The sequence below is a fragment of the Crocodylus porosus genome, unplaced genomic scaffold (genome assembly GCF_001723895.1).
Source record: "Crocodylus porosus isolate Cpor-Errol unplaced genomic scaffold, CroPor_comp1, whole genome shotgun sequence".
Taxonomy (NCBI): Eukaryota; Metazoa; Chordata; order Crocodylia; family Crocodylidae; genus Crocodylus; species Crocodylus porosus.
Window position 1 is genome coordinate 16,734,140 of NW_017728925.1, and position 19,936 is coordinate 16,754,075.

Here is a 19,936-nt window from a genome sequence, read left to right on the forward strand (position 1 = left end):
GGGTGGGGCACTGACTCGCCTGTGGGAAGGAGAAGTGACGTGGGGCGGGTGGGACGTGTCCTCGCACGCCGCCAGCCCAGGCAGCCCGGCCCCGCGCGAGCCCCGCGCCGCTGCCGCCGCACAGATCAGCGGGAGCGCGCGAGAGAGGGGAGTTCGGGTAAGTCACACCTCTGCCGGCTCCCGCCGTCCGGGGAGCCGGCTTTATTTATGGCTGGGAGCTGTCGCTGTACATGGCTGGCAGCGTTTCGCTGCCCGGCGGAGGGAGGTTTGGCTTGCACACAGCCAAAAGCACCCCGATGAAAGCAGACGGAGAAGTCCTGACGGAGCTTCCCGTTGCTCTTCTTGGAGACCCGGTCGGTACGCAGCCTGTGCAGACTGGATGGGCGGCTGGGCAGTGCTGTGCAGCTGGCCGAGGCTTCTCCTCCTCTGATTTAGGACATGTGCCAGACTGGTAAAAATAGCACAAGTCTCTTCACGTTACTGCTGGGAATAGGGGGACTTGGTTTGTTTACTTTGTTGCCTGGATTAATATATTTTGAAAGCACTATTTGAACAGAAATTCAAAAATTGCAGACACTTAAACCTATTTAAAATGTTTCCTAGGAAGAGTGTTAAAAAAATTATGGGGATGACTTGTTTCAAGGAGGCCTCATTAGTAAGTAGATCCTCTTTGAATAAACTGCTTTGAATGTTAACTTGCTTTTGGATGTAAAAATCCAACTCTGCTAACAAGGATCCTGGCATCCTTCTTCCCAAATCTGCTAGTCCTCTGACTGACAGCTGCCGTTCTTGCAGTCTTCCTGGCCAGCTTTATGCATGATGCAAGTTTATTGGCAATAAATGGGCCTCTGTGGGCAGATGGCATGGCTCGGCGCAGGGCGCTCCTACCCTGGATTAGAACGGGGGCTCTTCTGGCATCTCTCATCCTCCAGGTTTCCCAAACTGTCTTAACAAAATAACAAGTTAAATACTCTTTCTTGCAATGGCTGTCTAGGCCAACGAAGCAGCCCTGGAGTAGTCCTCACAACCTCAGATATCACGACCTGTTTCCTTAATCCTGCCCTGGAGAAACTGTATTCCTTGGTCCCTTCTGTAAAGTACCATGCGATTGTCTAACTTTTACCTGCGCAGCTGTCGGCGGGAAGCAGAAGGGATCCCAGTTTAACATCTCCGCCCGACGGCGTCTAGCATTTCAGCTGCACTTGTGCAGCCTGGCAGAGTACGCACTGAGTATAAATCTCACGGTCTAGTGCGGACTCCACCCTGTGATCTCCACGCCTCGTGGTAAGAATGCAGCCCACTGAGTCCTCAGCACTCAAAACTGAGCAAAGCTTGGTTTAAAGGGTTAATCTGTATCAGCCGGATCGGATCCTGCTCTTGCTGAGTCAGTGGGAATCGTGCCGCAGGGCTCGCTGGATCTCAGTGTGAAGATAATGTGTCATAACTGGAAACTTCGGTAGGCCCAAATGGGTGTGGAGCGTAGTCCTGCCTCCTCAGTCATGCCACTTCATCTGCTAGTGTGAAAGTGAAATGTTAATAGGTTCGTGACAGTGATAGCAGAAGGTACTGCCATACTCGGCTGGCTATGAGGTGCCCAGCTCCCGGGCAGTTTTAGTGGGAATAAGGTTCGTATCCCCCTCTTTGCAAAGCTTCTGCATAAAGCTGACTTGTAAAATGCATGAATCACCGTGAAGCCCGAAATCTTCTGCAGCCTGTCGGTGATCAACGTGCTAAGGATAATATAATGGAGCCAGCGAACCAGCCTTGACCCTATCTCAGTGGCAAGGCAAGAAGACATGGGTTTATTTCACCATTATCTTACCGTACCAATGCCAATCGGGTAGCACGAGCAGCATTTGCACCTAGTCCTGGCATCACCGAAGCACAGAGCCGTGCCCGCTGAGCTAGAGGAATAGGTGTGTTACTCGCACTCCAGGAACCGGCCGGCATCCTCCGTGCGTCCTGGCTACTAGCAGGGCGATGCACCAGGTGTGTCACACGCTCGCTCCATGGTCCTTACCGTGTTAACTAGAGATGGCGCTGCTACCTCTGTCTGAAAAGCAGGTTGTCTAACACCTTTGCATACAAGGCCCTGTTTTCCTAGATATGTTCTGTACGTTTATAAGTCAATATTGGCAGCTCGCAAGCTGTCATTGTGTCTGCCAGCGTGACTGAGTTCAGCCTTGCTGCTATAAAAGGAGAAAAGCTAACAAAATCGTAAAACCTGATGCCATACAGAAGGCAGCGATTAATATTTAATATTTGAAAGAACCGCCTCGAGCAAGCATCGCTTTGTGCGTTGACATAGGATGCTGATTGCGTGCGTGTGAGTTTGTGAGTGTGCGCGCGCGCAGTTCGGGACACGATCTGATCTATGCAGTGGTGGAGGGAAGGAAGCTATTCCTTAAAATAGCTGTCAGTGTACTCACTGTTTACAGTAGGTTTTTTTAGCTCATTTTCCAAGTGTGATCTTTCCAATTTATCTTCCGAGCTGCGACATCAGTGCCGCTAATCAGTAGCTGTCATCTGGAAGAGCTGGGCAAGCACACACACCAGCGTAGGCCTGGTTTTATTTTGGAGCCCTTCTGTCTACAGAAATGATGTTTCTGAAATGGCACAGGAGTGAGTTGGTTACATTTAAGCCACTGAAATTTTTAAATTATATGCTGAAGGGAATTGCAGCTCTGGTTAATTAAAAGGAGCCGGTGTAATTACTGGACAGCGCAGAAAGATTCTCTTGGTTTATGCTTCTTCTTCCAGCATTTAGGAGCGCCTCGAAAACGATCTGGTTTTGTGACCTGTCTCAGATAGCGGCCAATATTCGGTTATGTTCAGGGGAGGGGCAAGAAGCTTTGATAAATTTTTGCAATAACTTGTGTAAAGGGGAAGTTTTATAGTCAGCCAACTCCCATTACTTACATGTTGGCTTATGCCCCGAAGCATGAGGTTTTTCTCCCCTTCCTAATTATTTGAACAAAAACGCAAAACAATGGGTTAGAATATGCATTTCCAATCCTTTAGGGCTCCCTTGAAATTCATGACTCAAAAATGCCTTGTGGCAACGAGTTTGACGGGTTGAATCCATTTTATACAAGAAATTATCCCCACGTTGTTTATGCGCTGCTTTTAAATGTGAAGTGCCTGTCCCCTTCCTCTCGTTTGATGAGAGCGGGACACACTTGTAACCTGTTTGGTATATTCATCGTTTTGTCTACTTCTCTCATATCTTCTCTTACTTTTTCCCTCTCAACAGCAGTGTCCCAGTCTTCTCAGTCTCTCTGTTAGTGGTTCATTAAGTAGATCCACTAGTGGTCCAGATAAAACCATGAAAATAAGCTTTTTTGGGAAGCGAAAAAGGTGTAGGGAAGAAAGGCTTAATATGGTTATCAGTCTTGCCATAAAGGGAATATAGATTCAGAGGCTCCTGGGTGCAAACAAATGCTTGATCTGCTGTTTCAGTTGTCAAACGGAGGACCGGGCAAACAGTCCCCGGGATGTTGTCTAGGTCTTGGCTTTCCATTCGAAACATTTTTCTTGTGAAAGGGCAGGCTCTCCCCCACCCCACCAAATAATGCCCGTAAGAAGATAATAGCCCTTAAATACGGTGCTCAGGGCAAGGTGCGGCCATTTGAGGAAGTGCAACAGCTGAATTCCCGTCAATAAAACAATCCGTCTTACTATTTCAAACCAGCCTGCAGCCCGCCCGCCCCTCTCCCCGGACCAGCAGGCCCCAGACAAGCGCTCTGTTTTCAGGCTCCCGTTCTGCTTCCTTCGGGGCTTTGTCTCCGTGAAGCGTCTTGTTCCAGCTTGGAGGGCTGTCACCATAAAAAAGGAGCCGGTTAATGTCTTTCCCTCCCTCTTTCTCCAAACACGGAGGCGTCGTGCTGCTGCGCGGCAGGGTGGCAGGCTTTGCACGGCCTGCAGGGTTCGTTCAAGCGAGAGCTGCCTGTCTGCCTAAAATAATCCGCTAGCCGGAAAACCGCCCGTATTACAGCAAAGGCTGAAAATGTGGAGGGTGAGATAAAAGAAGAGAAACCAAATGGAGTGTATTACCCCCATGCCCGCCCTGCCGCCCTCACAGCGTGGCCGCTTGGTTGAATGCCGAGCGCAGCAGCTCTGCAAAGGCTAGGGGCAAAGGGATTTTTCTTAGGAAAAAGGGAATAAAAGCAAAACGAATCCATGAGCAAGCCTCTGACCCGGCTCCATGTCAGGTAGGGGCTGGATTTCTCGGGGCATCCTCCTGCTTCCTCTCTGCTTCCCGAAAGGTCGTGTGTGTTGGCAGGCGCACAGTATTTACATCACATCGTGCTATCTGGACGCCTGACAGCAGCATTGACTGGCAAAGCACGCTCATCAGGCCTTTATTTAGCTATTGGCATGCTGCTAGATCACTCTGCTTCCTGTGACCGTGCTGCCGTGCTAACACGTACCCTCAGATAGTCTCGGTTCGGCAGGTGCTTGCTCCAGCATATTCATTCGTTCATTCTCCTATTGCGTTTGCGTCAGGGAGCTGCGATGGAGTCAGGGCCCAGCCTGTTACAGGGTCCTGTAGGAACACGCACAGAGGCGCAGTTCTGGCCGGAAAGTGCCAGGATACTGGTACCCGTTGTGCCGATCGAAATCCCTACTTGTCCTGGTGACAGAATGCTGTTTTTATTATGGTACCTGTGCAAGTGGTAGGGGGACTGGATTTCAGGATGATTCATTAACAGACATACTAGCAAATGAGCTGGTGTGTCGGTGCCTTCTGGCTGCACCGATGGAGACACTAAATCCTAGGGCACGTTAGTGTTTTGCTCAGGTGTACCCACACGTATTTTCAAAGTGCTCGTGTCCAGAGTTTTATCAGAACAATTTCCTGTTCTGTTACCTTTTGTTTTCTCAAAAGTTGGAAGTCTGGGTAGTGAAGATACTGGGCTCTTAGGGCAAGCATCTCTGTTGTATGAATATTGCACGAGGGGAGGCAGGAGGTGTACTAGTGCCTTACAAACAGCAAATTCCTGGGGCATTCCCTACCTAGGTATGCAACTTATGTGCACAGCCTTTCACAGCACCTGAAGTGAGCTTCAGCTCATGAAAGCTTGTGTTATAAACACACGCACGCATGTTGTAGTTAGTCTATAAAGTGCAAATCTACCCTGCCTACTACTGGGGGTAGGAGAAGGACTAGGGCCTGTGTACTTGCACCTGTTGATTCTGGAGAATAACTTTAGGTTTTCCCATGTGGATGGTACCCGTATCTCTGTGATCCAGGATATTCAAACTGGTAACATTCAGAGAAACGATGATCAAAGATGGACGAGAACTGGCTGCTATGGACTGTAAAAGAAAACTGCCTTTCTTTGAACTTTCGTAGTGGAAAGATAGTTTCCCCCTCTGTAATGAGCTGGGCTTTTGACCCTTTCTTCCCCCTGTAAAAGCCCGAAGAATGCAAACTGGTTTCAGACATGGAGATTTCTACCCCGTGCACAACCACCGAGAGAGAGAGAGCATCGTTTGTCTATATTAGGAACCAGTCAGTGAGTCAGTGGGAAACCATCCAAAGACAAAGTTTAAACATATGGGCTTACTGAACATTTCCACACACACACACACAAAATATAGCTACAAAACGAAATCCTTAAAACTGGAGAAAGTGAATCATCCAGAGGAAGCAAACTCTTTCAGCTTGTATGGAGGTCCCACAGTGAGAACTACAGCAAGGCTTTGACCACACTTTTGCTTCCTCGACTCCATGAGTCTGCATCCTTTTTTAAGAAAGGAACGGCCTGTTTAAATGACCACACCGAGGACTTCACGTACCTTGCTATGGTAAGGGGCTGTGCAACATGCTGTATGTGTCGCATAGTTGCGTAGGGCTGTATGCTAATGATATTGCCCTCTAGTAGCTGGCTCACAAAGAGGAAAAGGGCCCGGCGGCATTGGAGCAGATTGGTTTTGGAGGTGAACAAGCATCCCAGGTCTGACTTCTCAAGATGTGGATGGTTACTGCCATCATTGTGCCTGAGCTGTCTCATGAGAAGAGAAGAACAATACTGATACAGTTCTTTGTATCTTGATAACTGCATGCAAATACTAACTTACGTGTCATGGCAGCATGCCTGGGCCGTGGCAGTGCTCGTATTGCTCTACAGAAGAGATGTGCGGTCTCTTCTGGCGTTCCTGCCATTCAGCATTGTCCGAACTATTTCAGCACGGGGAAAAATGGGCTAGCAAATGTTTGTGCTCAGGAGGCTTAGAGCCATGTTAAACCTCTTCCTCCGTCCCTGGAAAGGTTTAACTCTATTTCTGTGTGATAAGCCAACAGCTATAGAGATTAGCTGAAGCTAACTTGCAGGATCAGGTCTAAACCAGATACTGCTGCTTGTATGAGCTTAGAGGCCTCCTTGTACAAACGCAGCAAGAGACAATCTCCCAATCCCCCCTCTCGGGGAGAAGCAAACAGCAGCCCCAAGACCTAGGGAAGGCCACTGCGGTACTCAGATGCTGGTCTGAGTCTATCCCAGCCCTGCAGTTAGTCCAATAAAAAGTATCCTCTATGAAAGTCCTTGTTTCTCATGTATTTCCTGGAGCATCCTGGCTACAACATCACTTCGACGCTACCGATCCCAACCTGAGCAGTTTACAGCCTTGGCAGAGAGGGAGAGGAGCATGACACACAACTAACCTGCCACACGGACAATCAGGGAGAGAACCAGACATAAAACCCTTCTCGGTCGTGGCCAAAGGCCCTGTGCATTGCGCTCTGTTGACGTGCTTGTTAACGTGGATCTGCAGTTGTTTCAGGAGCGTCTGCTTCAGAACGGGAGGCTGTCTGTGGTGTGGGCTTACATCAAACTTCTCACCCGATGGGGTGAATCCTGCTCCATTTTGGGGGAAGGAAGATACTGAAGCAAAGGCAGGGAGGATGAACCCAAAGGATCCCTTGTGCCTAGGTTAGGACCTCGCGAATTTGATTGTATTTGGATGAACAACCCAAAACCTACATGTAGCCGCCTAGTATGTACGGCGACTGTTTTAATTCTCACCCCACGTCTCCTGCTCATTTCATCTCTCCTTTACTACACTTGTTTTTGGTTTCAAACATATATGTATAGGCTCAAGCTTAATGAAGTTAGCCATTTGTATAAATCCAGTCTTACCTCGTGTCTCCTCCACGCTCAGCTGGACCAGCTGCCGCTGGCACTAGCGGGGTAAGGCACAGGCACCCTGAGACCCTGCTGCATCGGTGAGTGGGCTTCCTGCACCCCAGTGCAAAAAGACGGTGACATCTAAGTGCTTTTAATCCCGTACGGTTCTTGTAGAGACTGACATTTGCTTATACTGCTCTTGCCCCGATGGAGGAATAGCGGTGGCTTGCTGACAGCTGGACAGCCTGCAGTGATCGGTTTGGTGTTTAATGCTCCAGTCACACGGAGGGTCCTGCCTTAGGCCGTCTGTGGGCAGCATTTTACCCTTCAACTGCAAACACCTCTTTTCCCTTGTCTCTGGGCATTATTATGCCTTTATCCTTCATTTAGTCATAGGCCTGATGAATGCAACAAGAGTTTTGGTGCAGACCCTTGCCAGCTCGACTGTAAAAGGAAAAAAATAGTTATCCAGGGTTGGCAGACACTGCCCCTGCTCCTGCTGTGTGTCTGTGGGCTGGAGGAACGAATGTCGTCTGGTTTCTCTGCAGCTCACCGTGAGCACAACCTTGGCACATCACCTCCCACCGACAAGATTTTGAGACTGCCCCCTCGTCTTTGGGTGGCCCATGCTCTACGGGGCTCTAAGGGGCACGTGCTTTTAATGTGCAGAGTTGTAGCTCAGTGGTTGCATGGGTATTCCTTTAAGACATCAGCTATTCTCTGCACGTTGGATTGTTCATATCTAGGTCAGACATGCATAATCCGTCTGCAACAAAAATCTACTAAGCTACTAACCAAATTCTCCTCTAATATATTTACTGTGAGCGTGCAAAAACCCCCAAAAAACCGACCTCGTCCTTGTGAAATAGCGAGGCCTCCTCCCCTTTGGAGAACATGGCCTGTAGAGCGAGATGTTATTTCCACTCTATTGAGGGGCAAGTGGTTTTGAATGGATTTAAATGCACACACTTTGGGAGAGCAGAATAACTGGCATGTGTGTAGACTCGGGGGTCTTTGCATGCACCCAGGTCCTAGGCTGCTTTTTCTGGTAATCCACATATTGAAGACTATGTGTTTCATGATTGAAGATAAGGGTAGAGGATTTGGTGTTCACTACAGAAATGCGTGAAGAAGCAGCATGCCCATCGAGCCGTAAGGGAGGGAAGAGCATCTTGATGCTAAAGCACAGGCCTATGAGTTGGGGGCCACGTTCTCTCCTCAGGTTCGGCCACGTTCTCCCCGTGTAACCTTGAGCAAATCAGTTGGGTCCAAGGTGACCACCGATTTGAGGCAGCTTCATTTGAGGATTCGCAAACAGGTGTGTTTTCAAAGGTGCTGAATGTGCCGTTTTGTTTCTCCCCCTTTCAGCAGCAGCACCTTTGCATCGGAGCCCTTTTCTTCTAGGTGTCTGTATTTTTGGTCCTGTTTCTATTCTTGCAGCGCTGGGGTGAGATGTTGCCGGTCTGGGCGCATAGCTGTTCACACGAGGTAGAGAAGACGAGCGAACGAGCCTCGCCAGCTCTCCCCGCTTCCGAACGCAGGGGTGGTTACCGGGGTGGCGCGGACCGAGCGCATCTGTGCGCGTGAAACCCTGTCCTCGCAGAATCCCGGCTTGCGCAAGGATGCCGGGTCTTCTCCGTCCGTCTCCAGAACGCCTCCTCTGCCAACACTGAGACGCCCAAAAGCGCCAAAGCAGCCTTTCTTCTCTTATCACAACTTATCTTGCTCTAAAGAGGTTTTGCTTTCCTGTTTCAGTTCAGTTTCACCAAGCCGGTCAAACCTACTGGTCCGTGTGTTATGTATCCTGTCATGCCTTTTATGCGTCTCTTAGCAAGTCTTTAAGCGAAGAATAGAGCGTGTGTCTAGTCAGCATGTAAGCACTGATTTAGAACTGAATGCAGTTCAGGACTCTTGTTTTGCTCACAAATAAAGGCAAGCAGCTGATTTCCCACAACCCGTAGTGGTACGCCGTCTGGATGTTCATGGGCATGGCTGAGCTCCCCGGCAGGGTTGGGCTTTTTACGCAGTTGGTGGCATCAGCAGATTCTTGTAATTGTAATTGTGCCAGATGGGCGTGCTCGTCCTGTGGCTTGATCTGGGACGCTTACGCCAGGTCCGATTCTTCCCTCGTGCCCCAGTTTGCTCCCGGTGCGCCTCCACAGAGCTGCTTCAGAGCGGGGAGCCTTAGCTTTGTGTGTTTAATAGGCCCTCTCTCTGCTTCGAAGAGCTCATGCTATACATCTCTGATTGCGTCTATAAAGGTGCAAGACTCCCTTGCCTTCTGCCCCTCTTCAGACTAGCAGGGCTAGCTGCCTCTCTTTAGTAGACAGATCGGTGAGTCAGAATGCAGACAAGTGGCGTTGGGGAACAGCGTGAATCATAATATCTGCCTTTCTTACCAGGCTGCTCTGCTTTAGTCAAAACGAGTGCTGGAACATCAAATCTATGAATGCAAAAGTCTGCTTTGCCCAGCCCAGCCCTACACACGCTTTGTTGCTAGCCTCTCAGAGGGGTGTTTGGTCTTGCATGGTGTATGAATTTAGGGTTGCCTTAAGACTAACAAGCCAACTATCACTTCGGGTGTTTTTAATACTTCTCACCTTAGTGATGAAGCTAACAACCCACAATCTGGGTTTTCAGGGACTTTCACTCATGCTGTATGCTAACTTGACAAGAAGCCCCAAAGAAATAAAGAGGACATTTGTTTTCAACATGCAGATCTAGCGTTGCTAATGTTTCCTGAATTGACCTCTCCCACAATCTTGCCTTGGGAGATGACACAGAATTTATCTGGAGCCACAGAGATGCTTTGCTGAGCTCAAGATATAAATTCTTACAATTTGTGCAAATGTATTATGTTTTGTTTAACCTTTTACAGCTCTGCAGAGAACTTGGGAAAAAGAGAGTATTATCAGTATCATCACATCCTAAATCTTGAACCTGCCTAGAAGTGGGATTATAATACTGTTGCCCAGGCTAGATGTATCTCGATGCTTGCCATAGTTTTCTGTTATTCCATCACAGTCAGTTTATTAACTGCAGTTGGGAGTCTTCGGGGCTAGGGACAGAAGTTACACAGAAACCGATATAAGTGATCGGAAACTGATTCAGATGTGTAGCCCAACAGAAGTTCAGTGCACATAAACTGCTTTCAAAATGGCCAAAATTGGTTTAAGATACATTTGGATGGATGCAGTATCAGATATAACTGCTTTAGGTTAAATCAGCTTATCGAACTTCTGTCCCAAAGCCCCTCCAGATTCAGTTTAACTCACAGAGTCCCCCAGAATCCCAGGTTGCTTTGCACCTCCCTGGGCAGGCTAGGTTCGGCGTGCTCTAGCCCCGGCTTTGGCCTGAGCCACTGCAGGCATGCGACAGCAAGCGAATGTCTGTTCACTTGCGGATCGATTCAGTCTACACAGTTCACACTAGCCTGCGAAGACTGAATCGGTTCAGCCTCAGGCTTTTTGATTGTCTGTACTTAGGCCAGGAGCTTCGGGAGTCGGGGCGGCAGGGTGCATGCCCTTCTCATTGCGTGCGCCTTTTATGCCAGCAGCTATTGTACGCGCGCAAAGCAGCATATGCCTGCAGACAAAAAGCCTGTGAAGCCAGCCAGAGGTTATTCCCAGTAATGGTTCCATGCAACACTGCTCTCCCTTGTGTCCAGAGGAACAATGATCTTGTAAAATGTGTATGTAGACTTGCAACCTGAGAAGGAAGGGATGTGCCAAGAATAAGGCTTTTTCAGGTAAAAAGACTGTAAAAGGCAGCAGAGAGCTTACGGCAATAGGAAGTTCTTGGTATCGGAGGAGCAGCAGCCACTATTTTTAAAGCAAAAAACCCCCGACAAGACAGTGCTTGGTAAAAAAAAGTTACTATACCTGAGATCTTTAAAATTACTCTCTAATTACTCTCTAAAATTTATCTCGGGGTAACTACAGAGAGACTGGTAAATATTTCATGAGGCTCAGAAGGGGGGAAAAATGAACTTCCAAAAAAGTGCAAAGCTGTTTATGCAGCTACCTAATGAAGTCTTCCCTCCCCATTTATCGTAAAGCGAGATGCTTTGGGACGATAGAAAACACGAACCAGGAGGTTAACCAACTGTGAGTAATTTGCAAAATGTTCTGACCAAAGCCAGAAATGCCCGGGTTTCAGCTTTTAATGCACACGCAGAGTCATTTCCTTGAAGTGATTCAAGCCAGCTGGGGACCGGGTGCCTCTTGCCCCGGGGGGATGAGGAAGAGGTGGGGCCGGCACTGGCTCCAGGGCCAGGCAGGTGCAGGGCGGTGTGTGTTGCACTCCGCCAGCAGCTGGGTGCACCCAGGGCCTCCCTGAGCCAGGCTAGCCCCGAACGCTTCCCCCAGAACGCGCCTTTGCTCCGGCCCCAGTGCCCCACGTCTCCGCGCCTGCCCCGGAGCAGGGAGAAAGACGGAAAAGGGTGCGTGCAGAGGCAGGCACAGGCCTTCAGGGAAGAAGAGGAGCAGATGCGCTTGGGAAGTTTTTGCTGCTCGTAGATGTCCTGGACCACGAACTCCTGTTCAGTAGGGCACGTAGGAGTTGAATCTTTGTCACGCTGCCTCCCCCCCCCAGGGATGTTTGCAGAAATCTCCATTGCAGCGGTAACCTTTGGACTCGGACAGAGAGCTGGGGCGTCCCGTCAGGCTGGCGCGTCTCCCCAGGGGCGGGTCCTGGTCCGTTAGGATCGGTCGTCTCCTGATCAAGGTGGTAGGAAAGCAAGAGTGCAGATGCAGCAACACAGTTCATCTCTAGAAAATGCTGACGGCCTTCCCTAGGATGCAGTTTTCTTCCGGCAGCATCGCCTCAGGGTAGCCAGCTCCGACTGCCTGTGGTCACACGTTGACCAGGGTGTTCAACCCCTGTTTGCCCACATTGTGGGTCTGTTTGCGTTATTGGTACCAAGGGTTTTTCCCCAAGACTCAGATGCCCGCTGATTTTCAACGGGGTTCTTTGCTGCCGAGGCTAAGGACTCGCGGGCTGTGGGGAGGGAGGGAGGGAAGACGCCACCAATCAAAGAGGAATTAATTTTTGTTCTTTTGAAAGCAAAGCAAAGCCGGGAGCCTGCAAGAGCGCTCCTGGCCTTTCGTGCAAGCGCCAGGATGGCTCTGCGCCCGCTCTAGCCGCGTAGCGGGAGGACGTTTCCGCAGCGGCCCAGAGCAGTGCTGTTGGCGGGTTGGGGCTATGTCAGTCCCGAGGCGGGCACGCACAACCAGCTGCAACGATGTGCCAACTTCACGTGCTTTGATGTCCTTCACCACAATGTGTAGGTGCCAGACTGCTGACATCAGCCGCTTGCGTTGTGCAAGGAAAGGCCTGCGAGTGACAGTACTAATCCTTGCCAATGAGCCGCAGCAATAATTGCTCGTAAGCAAAATGAAGTGGCTGGTTAGCAAGACAGCTCTTCAGATCCCACAAAGACCTGGTGGAGAAGACCGGCAGAAAGAAACCATGTTGCTTTTCCCCATTTTCCATGCTGGTTTTTTTCCAGTAATGTCATTTATAAGCAGATGTGGAATAGTTTTCTCTCTCTGTTCCCTCCCTCTCTGCGTGCTGCTCCTCAAGGCAGCTAAAAGCCCTGATCTTCCCAGAACGACTCAAGCAGCTAAGTGCTCTCCTTATAGTTTTACAGAAACTGTGCGTGCCAGGGGTTGCTTTTCGTAAAGCTGAATATTTAATTGGCTGATTGAATAGCCCATTATTCTATTCCAGTGAAGCTGCTCAAGGCTGAATCCTGTTTTGATCCACTTTTTATTTTGGAAACTCTTAGAATATTATTAATATTATTATTAATATTATTCTTTTGCATATGATGTGGCCTGCAGTGGCCTGGCAGCACTGGTAGTCTAGGGGCTTCTGGTAGTATTTGCGCAGGTCTGGTGAGCCTGCCTGAATGTTTGTGGCTGAGACAGTCGGAGGTTTGAGTCTGGTTAAAACGATCTTCTTTCTCACCCCTCCGGGGTAGCGTTGTGCATTTTGTCAGCGGCAGGAGATTACTCAGTATTGCCTTCAAAAGGAGCTGTCACATAGCCTGAGAGGAGCAGTGAGCAGTGCCCGGGGTGGGGTAGCGCGGTGTGTTTCGATTAGAGGGGGCTAGGGTTTGGCCAGGGTAGAATCACATCAGAAAAACCATTGCCTTTGTGTCTCACTTTACAAGGTGATAAGAGCAGGGGGGAGCTGGCAGGTGCGATTCTCGGGTTCACATCTGTCGGTGGAGGGGCGATATAGCTTTGGTGAGACCTCACCTGGCATGTTGTCTTCAGATCTGGGTATCTTGCTGCCAGAGACATGAGACAAGATAGCAGGCGCTCAGGAAAGAGAAACTATTTTAAGGCGCTGAAAAGAAAAGGATAATGTGCGGGGCAGGAGGGTGTGCAAGTGTTGTGTGGCGTGTGCCGTGATGACTGAGTGGGAGGCAAAGCTGCACGCCAAGTTACGGAGAGCAGAAAGGCCGAAGAAGAGGAGGGAGTGACCCAAAAGGGGGAGTATTGGAAGCAATGGGATGGAAATACGAAAGGGAAGTTTTGAGATGGATCCCAGGAAAAGCTTTACTCCATGGGACGGTCTCTGAAAGGGGGCGTAGATGCATCACCTTGGCGGGTTTTAAAAGGGCCTGCGCAACATCCCAGGCGATGGGCTCGGTGGGCCAACAGGCTTCTGGTGTGATCTGGCACTTTTCTCCTTTGATGGGGTAACTTTATAAGTGGAGACATCTGTTCCCACTTTGGCTGCTAATGGGCAAACATCTGCATCGCGTAAATGCACTGCCACTTGCCTGTGGTGACTAGCCAGCTGTTAAATGAGCCAGGGGGACCTGAATGAAAGCTTCCAAGGAGTCAAATAAGAAAATAAGGCAAGGTGCCAGGAGGGGAAGCGACTCTGCTAAGGGGGCTAAGAGGACCTGTCGGGTGCCCAGCAGAAGCCTTCAGCGTCCAGGCTTCCCGACCAGGGGCAGTAAGTTCACTGAAGCCTCCTTTGGAGACCCGCAGCAGCCCAGAGACGGGGTCACCTGCACTCGCAGCAGTGAGCGCGCCGGGCAGGCCGAGCTCTCTGATCACTGCCACCTCTCGGGCCCCATCACGCTGGTGTGGCCTGTGCTCTCAGTGTGGCGCATCCCTGTGATTATTGCGGTAGGCAGGTTTCCTTTCAAAGACATCCCCGCGCAGCTCCGTCGTGCTCACTGAGATGTTAATCGCACATCTGGATTTCACAATAGGCGGTTGTCTTCCACTGTTTGTTCAAAACCCCGGGCTCCTTTCCTTACCGTTTCGTTTGGAAGCGTCCAAGCCTCATTCAGATGAATTCCCCTGCCTGCTCTGAGGCCTGTGTTTCAAGACCTCTCTTGGCTTTCCTAAAATATCTTTTTATTTATTTATTGTGCGTAAGAGGCTGGCTCTCCCTCGCATCAGTTCTGAGGCTCATCTGGACGGTTACCTAAACATCTGCTTGAAGCCCACATCTTTCTTCATACTTTCCATCACAGACCTCCTCTTGTGTAAGGTCTCTGTTGTGACCTTTGCTAAATATCAGTAATAATGTTTGCATCCTTCACCCCCACAGCACAAATGTGTACAGCTGAGCTAACTGCATAACTACGTTTGCTGAAAGCAGGAGTAGGTTGGACCATCCACAGAAGGATTACATACAGTCCTTCCTTCAGACTTAAATGATTATCGAAAAGCACCGTATAACTTGCTCACTATATGAATTGCACGACTGCCGTTTCTTTCTCTGGGCCCTACCCCTTTCCTTCAGATGCGTTCACATCCTGTCCTTGTTTAATTGGTAGCACGAGCCCCCGCAAGTGAAGACTGAGGGGAACATTTCCAACACATCCTAGTGACTTCAGTTCTGTTTGCAAAAATGATTTAGGGACACAGGAACCGAAGTCCTCGAAAACGGGACTAAAACTCTTCAATCACTTCGGCACTCCTGAAAATTTTAATCCCAGGTCTTTTTTTATACTGTGGTTCTGTGAAAAGTCCTGACGCTGTATAAATGCTTATTATAAGTGCCTGAAGCTATCTTTTCATCTAGAAAGGACTTCTTCTTTCCAGTTAAATTACTGACTTGTTTTTCAGTGAAATCCTCTTAGTTCGGATGGACAATGTAAAATGCAGCAGCGGCAGAGGCATTCTCTGCTGACTTCCCAGCATTGCTCAACTCGACTCGACCAACGCTGAGGATTTCAACAGATTTTAATGATTTTCAGACCCTGGATGCTCTGGGAGCTTCCTGGCCAGGGAGCAAAAATACCAGCAAGATTAGGACACGGTATTCATTTTCCACTAACATCTGAGAATTCCCAGAGAAATTTATGTTTGACGCTTATTGTCAAAAGGTGCATTAACTGAGCGGGAGCTTGCCAAGATCTGCGCTGCTTAATAAGTCACTGTCCAGCCTGTGCATCTGCATGGAGACAGGGGCCGATACACGTTGTTCCAGCACAACGGAGACGAGTGATTCTCAAGTGCATCGCGGGGAGGAGCAAAAGCTGGGTCTGGTCTTGCCGCCACTCCAGTCAGCTGAAGGTTTGCTGCAGGCTTGAGTGGGAGAAGGACTGGACCCTTGCTTAAGGACTTCCTGAGAGATCCCAAGTAACTTTGCTCTGGACTCATTAAAAGCCAAACACTAGCCAGCAATACGGGCATATAGAGAGATTAATTGCCACCCCCTTAGGTTCTTTGTTGGAGCTCCTAAACAGTTACCCCCACTACGGCATGTTTGTGGCGAGCCTCTAAATAGACCACTGGCTATATCTGAACTCAAAAACTTTAACGTCACAGGACAGGTCTCTGTTGCTTTGGACTCCAGGATGGACTCTGTCACCCAGTAGCAGAAGTAGGCTGTTGTAGTATTGCAGACGAGCTGCTGGAGAGGGACTTGACACACAACGGCTGTACTGCATCCCCGGGGGTGCAGTGGGTGGACGTACTCGCAGGCTCACTTACTGGTGCACGCGCCGCACGGGCGAAGCAGGCGTATTGCTGCCCCACTCAACCTCACGGCATCGCACTGGAGGGCAGGGCAGATATGTGTCTCTCAGAGACTAACTGAATATGATCTATAGAGAGAAGCAGGGCTTCAAAATGGAAAGCTCTGCTTCCTGCCATCCCTTCACAGCGTCTGATGAAGTAAGCCTGCTACCTATAAACGCTTATGCTTTACTTCTCTGATTTAGTTCGTCTGTAAGGTGCAGCTCTAGCCTGCCTTCTGCTAGATTTGCATCAGCGGTATTTTTCTAGCTCCGGGGAAGTGTTTGACTTCGAAGTTTCTTGCTCTCTGACCACGTTAATCGAGGGAAGAAGCCCTTTCCCAGCTCTTGCGTGGCTTCTCGCCGTTCTAACCCAAATCAAGCACGTGCTGGTTTGTGGAGGGGCTCAGACTGGGGTACAGGCTGCCCAAAGTGTGCCCTGAATATTACCTCTTGCCCAGGTCCCTGTACAGAGAAATGAGCACACATCGCCTCCATCCTCAGATGACTCATGAGTGCTTACCACAGCGGGAACAAATGTTTTCCTTCCCAGCCCTTGCCATCTGGAAGGGCGCTTTTGTTCCTCTGCACCTCGTCAGCTGTCCATCCCTCTTCCACGCTCAGCTGATAAGTTTTGTCTCCGCCAGGGATGCCTTTTAATTTCTCTTTCTGGCCTTCTGAGCAAATATTTACTCTCTTTGTATACTGTGGCACGGCCTGCTGTAATGAATACCAGATTGTCCTTCATTATTGTCTTCTGGGATGAAGCCTCTGCAGATGACTCTGTGCAGAATGAATCTCTGTAGCTTCCAAGAGGCCTGTGCCTAGGCCTGCTACGCCCCTGCATTGCTAAGGGGCTGGGTGTGTGCGCCTGTGATAAAGACCCGGCTTCTGCAGCCCATCGTTGTAGTGACAGGGAGACAAGGAAGGAGCTCCCACGCTGCCCAGCTCGTGTGGAGGAAGGGAGAGCCCTCTTGCCTTTCCAGTCCCGGTGCACGCAGGGCTCCACTCGTATTCTTCTCGCAGCTTTTTGCACAATGGCTTTGGGGATGAGTGGCGCGAGCTCTGTCTCCATTGCAGGGCTTGGATATCTTGTTACAGCAGCTGTTGTGCTTTCAGCTGTGGTAAGTGACTGGCCATATAATTCAACATGCAAAACTTTTGTCTGTTAAGGAACTATTTGCAAGGGTCACGCTCTTTAACTTCCTGCAAACCGTTTTCCTGATTTTTGCTGGGAGCTTGGGAGTAATTAAGTGGTGCTGTCTGCGGAGCGGGGCTGTAAGGGCATATTGTTTTGTAAGTATTTGATGTCAGACTTCAGTTTAGGTATTGATTTAGCTGCTGACTTGCTACTCTGCTTCCCAATCTGCAGCTTTTTTCATTTTTGCCTTGCAAGTTGGGCATAAAGTTTGATTTTTGTCCTGTAACTGCTCTGAACTATCTCATTTCTCAAGTACTGGATGCTTGTAATATAACACCATTTTCATTTCTTCTTCCTTACGATCTTGTACTGCTAAAAGGCATAGTAGGCATGCTGTAGTGGATGGACAGAGTCCCTTTCTCAATCTAGAGTGTAATAGGGATGGATGATTTCTTCTTAGTATTATTCTGCTACCAAATGCTAGCCTCTTTCTTATGAAGCACAACAGCATGTTGTTTCCGACAAGTAATTCAGGTAGGAAGGGGAAGGCAGTAAATGAGGAGGGTTCAGGGATGTCAGGGCAGTCTGCACAGCAGTGATGAACTATGTGCAGGCAGAAGCAGTGCAAAAGTGCCGATCTAGGAGGTGCATCCAAGTGTCTTAGACACTGGCGTGTGAAAGGCTTATTAGATCACTTCCCCACCAGCGATGGGCTCCCACCTTTTCCCATAGAGGTGAATAGTTTCTATAGGTTCGAGGAAAAGTGTGAAAGCCATTGTGCAAACCACATAAAATGTATAGCTGAAAGGCAAAAATATCTATTACTTGCATCTTGCATGCAACAATTATACAAGAGCAGTAGGCAGAGAGGGAATCCCCTTGTCCCGAGCCTGCCATGCAAATAAAGTCCTGACCAGCAAAGAACACAGCGCGGTGGTGGATGGCCGGGGCAAAAGTTACAGAAAGCAAAGACCAGAGGCTAGAAGAGGCTGGCAAGGAAGAAAGTCAGGAAACAGAGTTGGGTGGAAATGAAAAATAAAAGGCCTCTGGGGATTGTTCTTAGCTGAGGTCAGTGCAAGAGGCAGAGGGCGCTCCCAAACATGGCTGGGAATGGCGGTATAAAGGGTCCGGCAATGGTGCGACGTTTGAGACGAGCTTTTTTGTGCTGCGTAAGCTGAGCTGAAAACCTCTGTTGTATCCCCCTCAGCCTGTCAGCATGGTGGAGCACGCCGAATTCCTGAAAGCTGGGAAGGAGCCTGGCCTCCAGATCTGGAGGGTTGAGAAATTCGATTTGGTTCCCGTGCCAAAAAACCTGTATGGGGAGTTTTTCACTGGCGATTCCTATGTGGCTCTGAACACCATCCGGCAGCGGAGTGGCAATCTGCAGTACGACCTGCATTTCTGGTTAGGTGAGTTCTGCCGGGTGTGTCTGCAGCTGACACTTCCCTGCAGCCAGCAGCTCTGCAGGTCCTTCAGCGGCGCTGCTAGGATAGCAGGAACTATATTTTTTCTCATTAGTCCGGGGCTGTTACACGGCTTTTTCCTGACAAGCACATAGAAGGCAAAACTGACATCCTAGGAGTCGCATATCTGTGTCCTTATAGGGCTTTTGATTCCAAAGGATTTCCAAATCTGTCTGCAGGCTGCACTCCTGCAGGCAGGACCTCTGGGCTGGAAGGTAGCCCTGCTTCTTAACTGAGAAAAGGGAGACACTGGGGCAAGGCTGTAGAGCAAATCTCTGCTGTTTTGCAAAGAGGCATGGGATTTTAATGTCCACGCAGAGCAGACAGGACCTTGGTTAGAGACCCATCCTTAGTAAATGATGTAGTGGTGGATTTATCTGCCTCAGAAGGATGGAAGTCTGAAGTGATCCTCTTGGATCTGTGGTGTGCGTGTAGTTGCAGTTGAAGAGTAGATTACCGTGGTGCCTGTCACAGAAATAGCTCTGCATTCGCATGCTGCACCAGCCTACGGCAGCACAGCATGGCCCTTCCCTTGCCCCGCGACGCGGGGGTGCCGCGAACGTGGAGGATCAGCAGGGTTTCAGCACTGTGCACTGTTAGATGGGTGGCCTAGCGGTATCAAACCATGCCAGAGACTGCCCAGGGTTCCTGACAGACCCGAGGGGCGAGCTGCTGTGGCACTAGCCTGGTAGGACCACTTGATTTTATAACTCCTGGTGAGACTGAGGCCAGTCCCACCCTGGGTCTTTACTGTAAGAAAATGAGACTTGGGAAAGAAGGTCCCTTATCTAATTATAATGAAAGCACCCGGCGGTAGAGGCCTTCCTAAAAGGTGGTCACCAGCCCTCTGGTTCTTTCTGAGAGCCTGTGCCCAGGTGAGCTGGTCGGCCGAGGCTGCGCTGGCTCTTCCTCTGACTTTGTCTTCCTTTGACTTCTAGGGGATGCCAGTTCCCAGGATGAGCGCGGTGCAGCCGCCATCTTCACTGTCCAAATGGACGAACATCTGCAGGGGAAGGCTGTCCAGCACCGAGAGGTGCAAGGGCACGAGTCCTCGACTTTTCTGGGATACTTCAAATCCGGCATCAAGTACAAAGTACGTCACTGCCGGACCGCCAGCTTGGCAGGGCTGGATCTGCCTCGTAAGGGACCGCAGCCTGCGCACGGCGAGAGAAGGGAGACTTGCCTTCTTGTCAGCGGCTAGAAATAAATT

At 49.7% G+C, this 19,936-nt stretch overlaps 1 protein-coding gene across 2 annotated transcripts in view; it reads left to right on the plus strand.

Moving 5' to 3' along the window:
* The first annotated feature begins 593 nt into the window (after positions 1–593).
* GSN (gelsolin) overlaps positions 594–19,936 on the plus strand; it is a 32,560-nt gene continuing 13,217 nt past the window's right edge. The window contains exons 1-3 of one of the 2 annotated variants that reach the window (XM_019540971.1): positions 594–655; positions 18,471–18,672; positions 19,665–19,819. In XM_019540971.1, the coding sequence (XP_019396516.1) occupies positions 623–655; positions 18,471–18,672; positions 19,665–19,819 (390 nt within the window). In that variant the 5' untranslated portion in view covers positions 594–622. Of the gene's footprint in view, positions 656–17,426; positions 17,444–18,465; positions 18,673–19,664; positions 19,820–19,936 lie in introns of those variants that run through there. The other variant, XM_019540972.1, reaches the window with a different exon arrangement.